This window comes from Bos grunniens, chromosome 19 (genome assembly GCF_055505025.1).
Source record: "Bos grunniens cultivar Pamir isolate PY7600 chromosome 19, Bosgru_T2T1.0, whole genome shotgun sequence".
NCBI lineage: Eukaryota > Metazoa > Chordata > Mammalia > Artiodactyla > Bovidae > Bos > Bos grunniens.
The window spans coordinates 6,930,624-6,944,695 of NC_141183.1; the positions used below are offsets into that span (position 1 = coordinate 6,930,624).

The 14,072-nt window shown below is 55.6% G+C and overlaps 1 protein-coding gene across 2 annotated transcripts; it reads left to right on the forward strand.

Annotated features, from left to right (window-relative positions):
- Window positions 1-1,359: 1,359 nt before the first annotated feature.
- On the forward strand, window positions 1,360-14,060 carry OTOP3 (otopetrin 3). Of its 2 annotated transcripts, XM_086356022.1 has the most exons (7): window positions 1,360-1,504; window positions 6,857-7,354; window positions 7,470-7,606; window positions 8,565-8,623; window positions 8,899-9,017; window positions 11,373-12,187; window positions 13,361-14,060. In XM_086356022.1, the coding sequence occupies exons 1-7, from the start codon at window positions 1,486-1,488 to the stop codon at window positions 13,529-13,531; spliced, it is 1,818 nt and encodes a 605-aa protein (XP_086212148.1). In that variant the 5' UTR covers window positions 1,360-1,485; the 3' UTR covers window positions 13,532-14,060. The 2 variants fall into 2 exon arrangements, with proteins under 2 accessions (XP_086212148.1, XP_086212149.1); XM_086356023.1 differs by lacking the exon at window positions 8,899-9,017 and having other exon boundaries at window positions 1,413-1,504.
- The last annotated feature ends 12 nt before the right edge of the window (window positions 14,061-14,072 follow it).

The window sequence follows — 14,072 nt, forward strand, 5'->3', positions numbered from 1 at the left end:
CTCGGCGCTCACCTCTAAGATGATTGCAGGAGGGGGGTCTTGGGGTCAAAGCTGCAAGGACCCCTGGAGATGTTGAGATCTCAGGCTTTTCTGTGGGCAAGCCAAGTCTGAGTTACAGACTAGTACCTGGGTGGCTGGGAGCAGCTGGGTGGAGTCCCCAGGCTTCCACCTCTCTCTTCTCTTTATCCTCAAGTGACATAGACATTTTTTTAATGTGTTCCATGACACGTGAAAGGTTGGGAAGGACTGACTAATCCAACTGCCATTTTACAAAGAAGAAACCTGACGCCCAGAGGTATAGTGACTTGCCCACAGTCCCACAGCAAAAGGAAGCCAGCACTTTTCTACTAAAAATAATAATTTCCAAACTTTTCTTTCAAGCATCAGAGCATTTGTTTCCCCCTCAAATAAAACATTTCAGGGACTCACGTTTATAACACACGCTGATATAACCCAGTTTATAACCTGGCTGTTCTAGCTTAACAGGGGTTGGATGGCACAGCCCACCCCATCAGGGCCTCCCCTCACCCACCACCTGCCCCTCCTGCGGTCCCTGAGGCTCCTCTCCAAAGCCCTCTGGCTTCTACTCTACAAAAGATATAGAGATGGGGGTGAATGTGAAGTGGGGACACCCGGGTGGGGCAGAGGACATGCGATCTCATTGTTCTCCCAGCCCTTCGACCCTCTCTGGAAGCCCCCCTATAAAATGATTTGATCCCAAAAAGGAGGGAGGGGGAGATAGAGAAGGAGAGACTGAGAAAGTCAGATGGTGCAAAGAGAGATGGCAAAGGAGGCGCCAGCAGTTAGCGGAGTCAGGAGAAGGGGGAACAGGTTGGGATGGGGCCTGGGGTGGGAGGAGAGGGCATTTAGAGGGGAGAGTGAGACCAACAGGGTCGGACGCACAGGGGACTTTGTAGAAAAACCTGCCAGGACTCCGCCAGAAGAACTAGATGGGCAGGACGCCAGGCTCCAGGGAGAGCTGAGGAGGGCCAGAGGGGGCGCCCCCTGCCCTGTCGGAACCAGGTCTTTTCCGCCCCAAGTTCACGTTCGACTTAGGGGGAGAGAGGCTGAGGCAAGGCTGGTGCTAGGTGGGGTACGGGGAGGTGAGGGGCGGGGAGCGACCCCAGATCTATGGAGGACGGCTCATTCCCTGCTGGGCCACCAGAGGAAAATGTGGCCTGAACCCCGCAAGGCCTCTACTTTGGCCTAAGGACATTGCACCCCACCCTACCCCTGCGCCGCGCGTCTGCACCGCCTCCGGCCCCGCCCTCCGGCCCAGCCGCCTCGCTATTGGCTGAGCCGTCCGGGGAGCCCCTGGCGGGGTAATTAATGAAGGATTAACGAGAGCCCCAAAGTCAACAGAAAAATCAATGGGCCGCGGAGCCCGAGAGGCCGCAGCTGCGCAGTCCCGCGGGGGCAGGGCGTCGGGGGCCTCGGTCCCCGCGCGGGGGCCTCATCTGGACAGACGGGAGCCAGCCGGCGGCGATGCCTGCCCAGGCCTCAGGTAAGGCTCCCCCGCGGCGCCGTTAGGGCCCGGAGCGCCCTCGGACCCCTGGAGGAGCATTCCAGGCGAGCCCACCCTCGACACACACCTACTGCGCTCCCAAAGTGAGGTTCAGAGACCGGCGGCTGCAAGGACTGGGGCGGGAAGGAAGCCAATCCCTGGGGACCTGAACTCCAGCCCCTCTCTGATCGCCACCCCAACCTCGGCTCCGCGCCCCATCTCCTTTTCGCTGGCTGGGGGCGCACAGAGCTCCCCTTGCCATAGCCGCGTCGGAGCGCGCACAGCCGAAGCCGGGAGGAAGAGAAACGCCCGGACGGCTGAGGTTGCCCGCACGCCCAGTCCGAGGCAGACGTGTGGCGGCTGTCCGAGGCCTCGCAGTCCCTCGAGTGGCTCGGAAAGAAATGCCAAAGCTTCCCCCGCCGGTGCTCAGCAGCCTCCTTCGGAAACGGCCGGGCGCCGCAGGCCGCGCGCCGACGGCTCCGCAGCTTTCATCACTGCCTCTAATCAAGACCCACAAACCAGTTTGGTGTCTGGGCCCTCCCTCGGACTGGCGTCGCGCCGAAGGGCGCGTCAGACAGAGGGTGGTGGATTTCTCTTTGTCAGTCCGGGCGCCCTCACCCTCTTCCCGCGACCCCAGCTTGCCCACCCCGGCACCCTCTCCCGGGGGGAAGGACCCACTCCGCCACTTTGAGGGCTCCCTCTAGCTGCTGATGCAGGGTTGGCCCCTGGGGATGGGGGCGGGGAAGATAGTCAAGGCGAGGACCCTAGAGGATAGGACTTCCTCCTCCAGCGTCCTGTCTAGGTCTACAGTCCAATCAAAACTGCCCCCTCCAAATTCACCAATAACCCTGACCCTTGAGGCTCCTCTCAGACCGGACAGAACAGGGAGGAAGTGCATAAATAGCTTAACACTCAGATCATTCTGTGTGCCAGGCATGGCTCTCTAGGTATTTGCATGTGTTAAATCGTTTACTTTTGAGAGAACTCCATCAGGTAGGTATCATGCATTAATTCCTTCGTTTACTCATTCAAGAAATCTTTATTGAACATCTACTATGTAGCAGGTACTATTTCATAATTGTGTGTGTGTGCAGATGAGGAAACCGAAGCGCAGAGATTCTAGGGAACTTGTCCAAGATCACCCTGGTAGTAAGTTCCGGATTCTGGCAGTCCTCCAGCCTTGGTGCAGATTCTGGGAAGGCGAGATGGGGCAGTCAGGTTTGGGAGGAAAGGAGCAAGGAGGTGTCCCTGTGAGCTTCAGGCTTGCTCAACCTGGGTGGGGGAGTCTTGGGGGAAAAGATAAAGATCTTCTGGAAAGTCGAGGGTTTGATGCCTAAGGGTCTCTGTCCACGGCTCTGGTGCTGAAAGTTCCCAAGAAAATGCCAGAGGCAGTCAGCAAACATTGGTTCAATGTCCTGCCTGTGACAAATTTAGGGGTAGGGTGGGGTCTGAGATAAGCAGGACCTGGTCTCTGCCCACCAGGCACACCCGGAGCAGTACACACCCACTCTCGATAGACGCTAGGGCAAAGGGAGAAGTCTTCCCAGGAGAGGTGTTTAAGCTAGATGGTGACAATGGGGCAAGAGCGACTGGGGGGGACAGCACAAGAGATGGAAGGAATAGGAGGCTGGAGGAGTGATGGAGGGGGGAGACAGCAGGAGAAACGGGGAGTCCTCTGGCTGGGCCTGTGGTGGGCATGTGCCTGGAGTGTGAGAAGGGGGCTGCACAAGGAGGAGGGTGAACTGGAGCAGGAATGACAAGAAGGACTGGGAAAAGGATACAAAATCACTGGTGGGATCTTTAAAAGAGTACCAAGTTTTGTTATTCTATTTGCCCCAGAAGAGGACCTTAGGAGGTATAAATATTGAGCAGGTTGCACAGGGGAGAATGGGGGCCTGAAGTGGCTGCATTTCATTTTATTATTTTTATTTTGACTGTGCGGGCTCATCGTTATGGTGTGCGGGGGCTTCTCTAGTTTAGCTCGAGGGCTTATTTGCCGCTCAGCATGTAGAATCTTGAGCTTCCCTGGTGGCTCAGGTGGTAAAGAATCTGCCTGCAATGCAGGAGACCTGAGTTCAATCCCTGGGTTGGGAAGATCCCCTGGAGAAGGGAATGGCTACCCACTCCAGTCGTTGATGGACAAGGAAGCCTGGCGTGCTGCAGTCCATGGAGTTGCAAAGAGTCAGACACGACTGAGCGACTAAACTGAGGTGACCCACTCCACAGTTCTTGCCTGGAGAATTCTATGGACAGTGGAGTCATTCCATGGACAGTGGAGTCTAGCAGGCTTTAGTCCAGGGATTGCGAAGAGTCAGACATAACTGAGCTACTAGCTCTGTGGGGTCTTAGCTCCCCAACCACAAACCAACCTTGCATCCCCTGCATTAGAAGGTAAGTTCTTAACCACTGGACCACCAGGGAAGTACTGAGGCTGCATATGAAAGCCAAATATGCTGGGGGTCTTCCGTTGGTTCCATAGAGGGAGAGTCTAAAGCTCAGAGTCCAAAGAGAGAGACAGAGCAGAGCACAGCAGAGTATGACCAAAGATGCTCCAGCCTCAAGCGTGGCTGCAGGGCAGGTATCTAGAGGGACACCCTTAGGTGAGGGACAGCCTTAGGTGAGGGGGTTCAGGGGAGGATTCCTTGAAGTGGTGGGACTCCACTGAGTCCTGAAGGACACTCTGCAGTTTAGCCAAAGGGTGAGGGGGTGGGTATGATGGGTAAAGGGGCGGGGGAGGTGTGGGAAAGACAGGGAGGTGAACAAAAGCAGAAGATTCTAGGAACTAGGCAGCAGGATGGCATGGCCCATGGGCAAGGGGGAGGGCTTGAGAACAGTGCTGGAGAGGGCGGTCAAGGCCAGACCAGGAAGCAACAGCAGCTGCCCTCCCCTGACCACTTTGCACAGTCCAAGCCCATGCTAAACATACACTGCCTCGTTTCTTTTCTTTTTAATTTAAAATATTAGTTTATTTGGCTGCACTGAGATTCCTAGTTGCAGCATGTGGGATCTATTCATAATTCCCTGACCAGGGATCTAACCCGAGCTCCCTGCATTGCGAGCACGGAATCTTAGCCCCGGGACTGCCAGAGACGTCTCCCTTGCTTCATTTGAAAGGCCATGCAGGCCATGCTAGGCAGTATGGCCTCTACACTGAGGGCAGTTGGTTGCCTTTGCAGGGATCACAGTAGGGGAGAGACACAGTGGGTAGGGAGACTAGTTTAGGAGGGAGCCATGAACCAGGGTAGTGGTTGAGGTCAAGAAAATCTCAGAGCTGTCTGTGAGCTGGAATACACAGGGGCGAGGGGACAGGCGAGGTGGACACGTGGTTCCTTCTGGGAGATGTAGGGATGGCGATGCTGCTCTGAGACGATGAATTAGAAATCAGGCCTCTGGCAGCCTGGAGAATGGGGACGGTGGGTGCTTAGGACCCTGAGCCCAAAGCACCAGGGGTGCAGGGTAGCAGCAGGCAGAGCGCCTGGCATGGGAGGGGCGGGGAAGGAACCTTCTCACCGGGACAGCAGCTGCGACCAGTGGGGCATCCCTGCTCTCCCTGCAGCTCTACGTGAACCCAAAGGGCCCATGGCGGGAGGGTGCTAGACTTCAGGAAGAGACCCTGAGCTGCAGGTATGGGGGTGGCCCAAGATTGGGGTCCAAGCAAGGGGAAACAAAGGGGTTTGTTATTGCTGTTTAGTCCCTCGGTCATGCCACTCTTTCACAGCCCCGTGGGCTGTAGCCCGCCAGGCTCCTCTGTCCATGGGATTTCCCAGGCAAGAATACAGGAGTGGGTTGCCATTTCCTTCTCCGGGGATCTTCCCGACCTAGGGATCGAACTCGTATCTCCTACATTGGCAGGCGGATTCTTTACCACTGAACTACCTAGGAAGCCCAACAAAGGAAGCAGGCCCAAGTGAAAGCTTGGGGAAGCTGAAGAAGTAGCAGGAGACATTCAGGGAAAGAGAAGAGTCAGGGATGGAATTCCCCACGTTGAGCTGTGCACTCCTGAGACACTGAGGCATCCAGGGAGGGTACAGATGGAATTCAGTTCTATCAAAGTCATGGGCATGAGAATTCCCTGGTCAGCCAGTGGATAGGACTCTGTGCTTTCACTGCCAAGAGCACAGGTTCAATCCCTGATTTCGGAACTAAAATCCCACAAGCCTCACAGCAAGGCCAAAAAAAAGAGTCAAGGGCCATAGCATTTGTGCTGACCCCAGGATGTCCCGTGGTCATGGTAGACACTGCAAATCAGTCTCGGAACTTTTTTCCTTAAGCCTTTAATGTGCTTTAAAATTAATTTTAGGAAATAAAATAAAAACTTTAGGACTTCCCTGGCAGTCCAGTGGTTAGAACTCTGTGCTTTCACTGCAGGGGGCACAGGTTTGATCCCTGGCTGGGGAACTAGGATCCCATATGCAGCACAGCGAGGTCAAAAAATAATAATAATAACTTTACAAAAGTAATGTTTTAAGAAAAAAAAAAAAGCAAAAAAACTAGAACATTAGCCACTCCTCCCAGTGCCTGTGTTCTCTACCTTTCCCCAGAAGTAACTCCTATCATGAACTCGATGGGTGTCTTCTAGAGCTTTTCAAAGTAATTTTATATACAACCATTTTTTTGTTGCTGTTCAGTTGTAAGTCGTGTCCAACTCTTTGTGACCCCACGGACCCTCCAGGCTCCTCTATCCATGAGGCTCTCCAGGCAAGAATACTGGAGTGGGTTGCCATTTCCTTCTCCATGCTGCTGCTGCTGCTAAGTCGCTTCAGTCGTGTCCGACTCTGTGCGACCCCATAGACAGCAGCCCACCAGGCTCCACCGTCCCTGGGATTCTCCAGGCAAGAACACTGGATTGGGTATATAGCACCCATAATAGAGCATTATTTCAGATCACAGCATTCCTTCCCAAGGATGGGAAAGCCCAAGCGCACACTCAGCCGCGGGATCCTTCTCAACACAACACCCTAGGCAACCACGATCCAACTGATCAGAGTCAGAATAAGAGGGGACACCGACTTTGCTCTCCCTGACTTCAGGAGTGAAACTCCTTCCAGAAGACAGGGCACACACAGCCTTTCGGGGTGGAAAGTCACAGCCTTGGAAACAGCCGGTGGCCAAGCACTGTGCAGATGCCCTTGGCTCCCTTGCTGGATGCCAGTATTCCACCTTAAGATCAAACAGGAAGACAGGGGTGGGGGTGGGGGAGAAGTGGTCCTCAAGCCCCTTTAAATAACCCCTAATTTTATGTGGAACACAGAGGGCTGGTCTATTTGAACCTTCTCTGGTCCTGTAAGGTAGATGGGGTAGCTGCTGTGATTTCCATTGTCCCAATCAGAGAGGTTGCTTGGCTTACCCTAGGTCACACGGCAATGAGACGCAAGAGTGGAACGGAGCGCTGGACAGCTCGGCAGCCAACCAGACCCCTGTCTCCCTCCTCAGCCCCTACTGAGGCTCCACCCATGGCCACTCCAGAGGCTCAGGCGACTGGAGAGGCTCCGGCTAAGGAGAACCAAGTGGCCTTGGGGTTCGAGCAGACCAGCGCCCCTGCCTCGCCAGTCGAGAGGTCCTGGCTGGCGCGGCACTTCTCGCTGCTGCAGCGGCGGGACCGGCAGGCCCAGAAAGCTGGGCAGCTCTTCTCGGGGCTCCTGGCGCTCAACGTGGTGCTCCTGGGCGGAGCCTTCATCTGCAGCATGGTCTTCAACAACGTGGCCGTCACGCTGGGGGACGTGTGGATCCTGCTGGCCGCGCTGAAGGTCCTGTCCGCCCTCTGGCTCCTCTACTACACCGCAGGGACCACCCGGCAGCCGCACGCCGTGCTCCACCGGGACCCGCACGCGGGGCCCGTGTGGGTGCGGGGTGAGTGTCTGGGCGCCCGGAGCGGGGGTGGGGGAGTGGAGGTGGGTGCAGAGGCCGGGGGAGGGAGGGTGCCCGCTCCTGGAGGTGCCAATGGCCCCACCCCCGGCCCGGCCAGGTTCCCTGGTGCTCTTCGGCAGCTGCACCGTCTGCCTCAACGTCTTCCGCGTGGGCTACGACGTGAGCCACATCCGCTGCAAGTCGCAGCTGGAGCTGGTCTTCCCCGCCATCGAGGTCGTCTTCATCAGCGTCCAGGTGACTGGCCTCGCCCACCCCCACTCCGCACTCTATGCCTAAAAACAACCGCATCAGCAAACGTCTACACGGCCCAGAGGAGGTGCACACGCACACCACGCCCACCCCCAGCCCCGACATGCCCCCTGCGCCCAAAACCACGCCACCCACGAGTGTCAGCATCAGCGCTGCGCACGAGTCACTGAAACGCAGACACCTATAGATACATCTGACAGAACATACCTAAATCTACACCCCCCACCCGGATATACAGAGCTTTTTTTTTTAAATACAATTTATTTTTTATTTGGTCGTGTGGCATGTGGGATCTTAGTTCCCTGACCACAGAGGGAACCGGTGCCCATCACAGTGAAAGTAGAGAGTCTTAACCACCGGGCCACAAGGGAAGTCCGCAGAGCTACTCTTCTTTTTGTTTTTTTTTTTAATAATTTTATTTATTTTTGGCTGTGGAGGGTCTTCGTTACTGCATGGGCTTTTCTCTAGCTACAGGGAGCAGGGGCTACTCTCCGGCTACGGTGGGTGGGCTTCTCTTGTTGTGGGGCACGGACTCTAGGGCACATGGGCTTCAGTAGTTGCGGCTCCTGGGCTCTAGAGTGCAGACTCAGGAGCTGGGCTGCACCGGCTTAGCTGCTTCAAGGCATGTGGGATCTGCCCAGATCAGGGATTAAAACAAGAGTCTCCTGCCCTGGCAGGCAGATTCTTTACCACTGAGCCACCAGGGAGGCCCAGGCGTTCCCACTTTAGTCCCATTTTAGAGACGAGGAGACTGAGGCTCAGAGATGTTTTGCCACTGGTCCAAGACCACACAGCAAGGAAACAGTGGAGCCAGGAATCCAAGCCAGGTGTCCTCACTCTTCCTTGTAAATACACACGGGCCACTGGCGCACACACACCATGGACCCCCCACCCACCTCCACCCCACCCCAGCACTCCCAGCTCAAAGCCTGTTCTCTTTCAGACCTGGGTGCTCTGGAAGCACTGCAAGGACTGCGTTCAGATCCAGACCAACTTCACTAGGTGAGATGTGGGCCCCTTCTCTCCTTGCAACAACTCCTGGGGCACCCCCGTCCCCCACCCACGCCAACCCCCCACAGCTTCCCTGGGCAGGGTAGCCCTGGGACTATGGATTGGTTGGGTCCCGGGGAGCCATTAGGGCCGCCCCTCCTGAAGTTCTAATGGCAGGTGGGATCTGGCTTTGGGTGAGAGCGGTCCCCCCAAAGGCAGTGATGGTGAATGCGCGGTATCCAGGGCGCTGGCCAGGCTGTGTGGGCAGAGTGTAGCACCTCCTCCAGGTGTGGCCTGATGCTGACGCTGGCCACGAATCTGCTGCTGTGGCTTCTGGCTGTCTCCAATGACTCCATGCACCATGAGATCGAGGCTGAGCTTAGTGCCCTCATGAAAAAGCTCTCAGGTAAGAGGAGACCATGGGAGAAGGCAATGGCACCCCACTCCAGTACTCTTGCCTGGAAAATCCCATGGACGGAGGAGCCTGGTAGGCTGCAGTCCATGGGGTCGCAAAGAGTCAGTTACGACTGAGCGACTTCACTTTCACTTTTCACTTTCATGCATTGGAGAAGGAAATGGCAACCTACTCCGGTGTTCTTGCCTGGAGAATCCCAGGGACAGGGGAGCCTGGTGGGCTGCCGTCTATGGGGTCGCACAGAGTCGGACACGACTGAAGCAACTTAGCAGCAGCAGCTGCAGCAAGAAGAGACCGAGACCCCCCCCCCATCTCTGAATGTGCACACACACATGCATGAATCACACTTCCTCAAACGGGTGAGGCTCAGTGACTCTGTACAGTTGGGAGCAAACTCTAGAGCCCAGATCAAGACTCAACAAAAACTGACTGTTGCCAGGGGTACTGACTTTTGCCTGCATTCTGGGCCTGCCCCACCAGGTTCTAGTGCTCTGCAAGCCCTCCCTGGGCACCATCTAGCTGTCAGTGAGCTGGCCACTGACCCACCAATAAGTCCAGGTACGCCCTTCCACCCCTGGTATCTTCATTTTACTTGCAAGAAACGGAGAAGCCTTTACGACTGAAAGGAATGTCTTCCTAACACACTTGTAGGCACCTGGACATGTCAGCTATCAGGAGGAACAGAATGTTTCTGGGCAGAAAGAACGCCCTGCATCCTCCCATGTATGCAGTACCCCCCCATACAGGGTGTGCTTAGAGGCCATGTCCTGTAAACTACACGGAAGGAGCATTGCTGTCTGTGGGATTCAGCCACACCTGTGTGTGTGTATACAACCCCCCCCTCCAGGTGCCATCGCCATGTTGACTTGTGTACAGCCACGCCTTCTCAGCACACTCATGCACTCACACACCCATTGCATAAATCTTGGCACACCTGGATACTGTGGCATTCTTTATGCTCCAGATCCATTCTTCAGAAGAGCTATGCAAAGAGAATTTTTGGCAAGTGACATCATGGATTTTTTTATGATTAAACAATTCAGACATCTAGATGAGTACAACAGGACATACCCATAACCTAGATGTAATCATTTTCAACACTTTGGCATATTTATTCCAATATTTTTGGTGAGTTACTTATCTTATAGAAATCCTGTCATTTCATCTCAAAACATTTCAGTATGCAAGCCTTTAAAATGATATATTTCCCTACATTAGCAAAATGCTATTATAATTGCTAACTTCCTTAACATCATCCCCATCCCCATTTATATGGATAAATCTATATTTGACTTTGTCCAATCAGCCTAAGAAATGTCATTTACAGATGGTTTGTTCAAACATGCAATACAGTTGGTGGCTCAGTTAAGTCTCTTTTTCCCTAATGACATTGAGATTGGTCTGGTTGCTTCCTCATGGTGGCATTTGACTTCTTCCCCTCTTCCCTGCTTTTCCTAGAAATGGGAAGTGTGGACTGAAGTGTTGATTAGATTCAGGAGGAGCATTCTGGACACCAGCATTCCACTGGGGATGCTGTGTCTTTGCAGGGCACCTCATCACAGGAAGGACGTCTGATCACCACACGGTGGATGCTGTTGACTGACCAGGTGTAGCAGCCAGAGCTTCTCAGTGTAAAGTTACAGGGTTCCCCTCGTGCTCAGCAAGTCATCCGTAGAGCTTTGGCCCTGAAGATATCATATGTCAAATGCTTTATCTAAGCTTGGCCCCTGAGGTCTAGAATCCTTTTGTCAAGAAATGATCATCCTGGGGACTCCCCTGGAGGTCCACTGGTTAAGACTACACGCTTCCCCTGCAGGGGTTTGATCCCTGGCTGGGGAGCTAAGGTTCCACAAAAAACAACGAAATAAATAGAAATGACCACCCTATTATTTCCGCTGTGTGTGTGTGGTGTGTGTGTGTGTGTGTTTTGTCAAGCTGGGTCTCTGTTGCTTTGTGAGGGCTTTCTCTAGTTGCTGCGAGTGGGGGTTACTCTTCATTGCGGTGTGCAGGCTTCTCATTGCAGTGGCTTCTCCTGTGGCACACACAGGCTCAGTAGTTGTGGAGCATGAGCTTAGTCGTTCCGAGGCACGTGGAATCTCCCCGTACCAGGGACTGAACCTGTGTCCCCTGCAGTGGCAAGCAGATTCTTACATGCAGCGCCACCACCCATTCTGTGATTTCCAATTTCTCTCTCTGGGCCTCAGTTTCCATGTCTGCAAAATGGGTGGCTGGGTCTCTTCCACCTCAGCCACACTCCAGGAGGTGAACGGGATTGACTTGTGCCTCTGGTTTCCCCCGAGCAAGGCCCATCTGAACCTCTGTCCCTTCCCGCCCTGACCCTCCCAGGCAATGGCACCAACACCTGTCTGTGCCTCAATATCACCATGTGCGAGGTCTTCCGGAAGGGCTACCTGATGCTCTACCCCTTCAGCACCGAGTACTGCCTCATCTGCTGCACCGTGCTCTTCGTCATGTGGAGGAACGTGGGCCGCTGCCTGGCACCCGCCTCGGGCGCCCCCCCTGGCGCCCCGTCCTTCCACCTGCACGGGGCCATCTTCGGGCCGCTGCTGGGCCTGCTGGTGCTGGTGGCAGGCGTGTGCGTCTTTGTGCTCTTCCAGATCCAAGCAAGTGGCCCGGCCATCGCGCGCCAGTACTTCACCGTCTACTATGCCTTCTACGTGGCCGCGCTGCCCGCTATGAGCCTGGCGTGCCTGGCGGGCACGGCCATCCACGGGCTGGAGGAGCGAGAGCTGGACACGCTCAAGAACCCCACCCGCAGCCTGGACGTGGTGCTACTGATAGGCGCGGCACTGGGTCAGATGGGCATCTCCTACTTCTCCATCGTGGCCATTGTGGCCACCCGTCCCCACGAGCTGCTCAACTGCCTCATCCTGGCCTACTCACTGCTACTCATCCTCCAACATATGGCCCAGAACCTGTTCATCATCGAGGGCCTGCACCGCCGCCCGCTCTGGGAGGTGACTCCCGAGAGCCTGGCCGGGAAGTGGGAGGCTGAGCCGCCCCGCAGGGGCTCCCTGCTGGAGCTGGGCCAGGACCTGCGGCGGGCCTCGCTGGCCTACATCCACTCTTACAGCCACCTCAACTGGAAGCGGCGAGCCCTCAAGGAGATCTCACTCTTCCTCATCCTCTGCAATATCACAGTGAGTGCAGGGGCCTGGAGACGTGCGGGGTGGAGCTGGTGAGACGGCCCCAGCGAGCGTCATTCAGGAAGGAATGGATCAAGGTGCATTCATGGCACACTGACAGTCCCCAGGGCGACTGGCTTGTCCTTTGATTGCCAAGGACACAGGCCTCTTTCCAACGAGCTTGATGCTGCTTGAGAGTGCCCCCCAGCTCCCTGCAAGTTACCTGGCATGGATGAAGGTGCCAAGCCTGTAGCTAAGTGCTCTTTATAAACATGTGTGTAGGATTTCACACATGTGTGTAAGCTCCCAGGGGAGCTTACTGCTTAGTTGGGGACACACAGGGGAACCAGTTAGAGAGTTACCAAATATTTAATCATCCACTGAATTCAGTCAAAGGAAGAGATCAGAAAGTGCCTGTTTTTCTACAGAACCTCTAGGGGAAGGCCTTAACAGTAACACTCAATGCCTGGTTGCTGCCAAGTCTCAAATCCACCTTTCCCTGCACCTCGCTGAATCGTCACACTAACACACGAAGCAGGCACTATTGCTGTCTCCATTTAACAGATGAGCAGACTGAGGCTTAGGCTGTCTGACCTGCCCATATTCCCAGAGTCTGCAGTCCCGGGACACCTCCAGGTTGTTTGAGCCCATGCTGGTACTGGATGTGCTGGCAACACCTCCGATGGCAAAACCTCTGCTCCAGGCAGAGCATAAGTAATACATTGGCCCTAAAGGGAGGTAGGAGCTCAAAGAAGGAAATGTGGACCCAAGTGGCCAAGGAAGGCTTCATGAAAGTTTGGCCTGGGCCTTAAGACATGAGCAGAATTTGGACAGAAGGCAGGGTCGGAGTGGAGTGGGCAGAGTCCTGACAGAGGAAGAATGGACCCAGAGCAGAAAAGAGGGATGCAGATCGAGGCTGGGGGATCCCCGCTTGAGGGAGCAGGTTGTCCCGTGAGAGTGGCAGCTGGGGGTCTCAGCTGGAACTCAGGCTGGCTGGCCCCAGGCAAACTGAGGAGGGGGCTCAAGGTCTTGAGGGGGAGGGAGATATAAGGGCAGAGGGGCCGGCTCTGATATCCTGAGGAGGAGGAGACATGGAGGAGCCGCAGGTTCAGGGGGCCTGCTTCCCCTGAGCCGAGGGCCGTGGGGGATGGGAGAGCCCCTCACTCAGCACCCTCCTCTCCTTCCCAGCTATGGATGATGCCTGCTTTCGGCATCCACCCGGAGTTTGAGAACGGGCTGGAAAAGGACTTCTATGGCTACCGGACGTGGTTCACCGTCGTCAACTTTGGCCTGCCTCTGGGGGTCTTCTACCGCATGCATTCTGTGGGGGGTTTGGTGGAGGTCTACCTGGGGGCCTGAGGGTGCCCGAGGAACCCACGCCCTGCAGACCCCTAAAGTGCCAGGGCCGGGGAGAATGTCACCCAGATGCCCCATTCCAGGGGCACCTAGACCAGCCTGGCATCCCCAAAGCCTGCTCTGCCCTGGAACCTCACTGGGGGGTAGTGTCACTGTCTCTAGGCCCAGACCAAGAGCGGGGCCTGGACACTGAGCTGCTAAAGCCCACATCCAGGACGGAGCACGGGCCTGCCCACTGCTCACCACCACAGTCAGCGCAGCCCAGGAGGAAGCCCTCACAGCTACCCTTTGGGACAGCCCTGCGCTGGGAGTTTGGGGAGGTGCAGCCCCTCCCCAGCCAGGCTTAGGGGCTCAGCCTCCTGCCTGGCCCAAGCTCAGCCCAGGACATCTGGAAGCTCGCGGCTCGGCAGGCCGCCCTGCCCTTGTCTCCCCACACGCCCTGTCTCCTAATGAGCTTCTTAATTAGCTGCCAGGCAGGGTTCAACAACCCTCTCTCCCACTGCCATAAACCCTGTTTGTTTGATCGATTCCATTCGGGCTTCGT

Excerpts from the sequence above, each read along its gene's own strand:
- OTOP3 (XM_086356022.1), top strand. Across the intron at positions 7,607-8,564 it reads TCGTCTTCATCAGCGTCCAG|ACCTGGGTGCTCTGGAAGCA; the intron begins GTGACTGGCCTC and ends GTTCTCTTTCAG. Across the intron at positions 12,188-13,360 it reads TCATCCTCTGCAATATCACA|CTATGGATGATGCCTGCTTT; the intron begins GTGAGTGCAGGG and ends TCTCCTTCCCAG.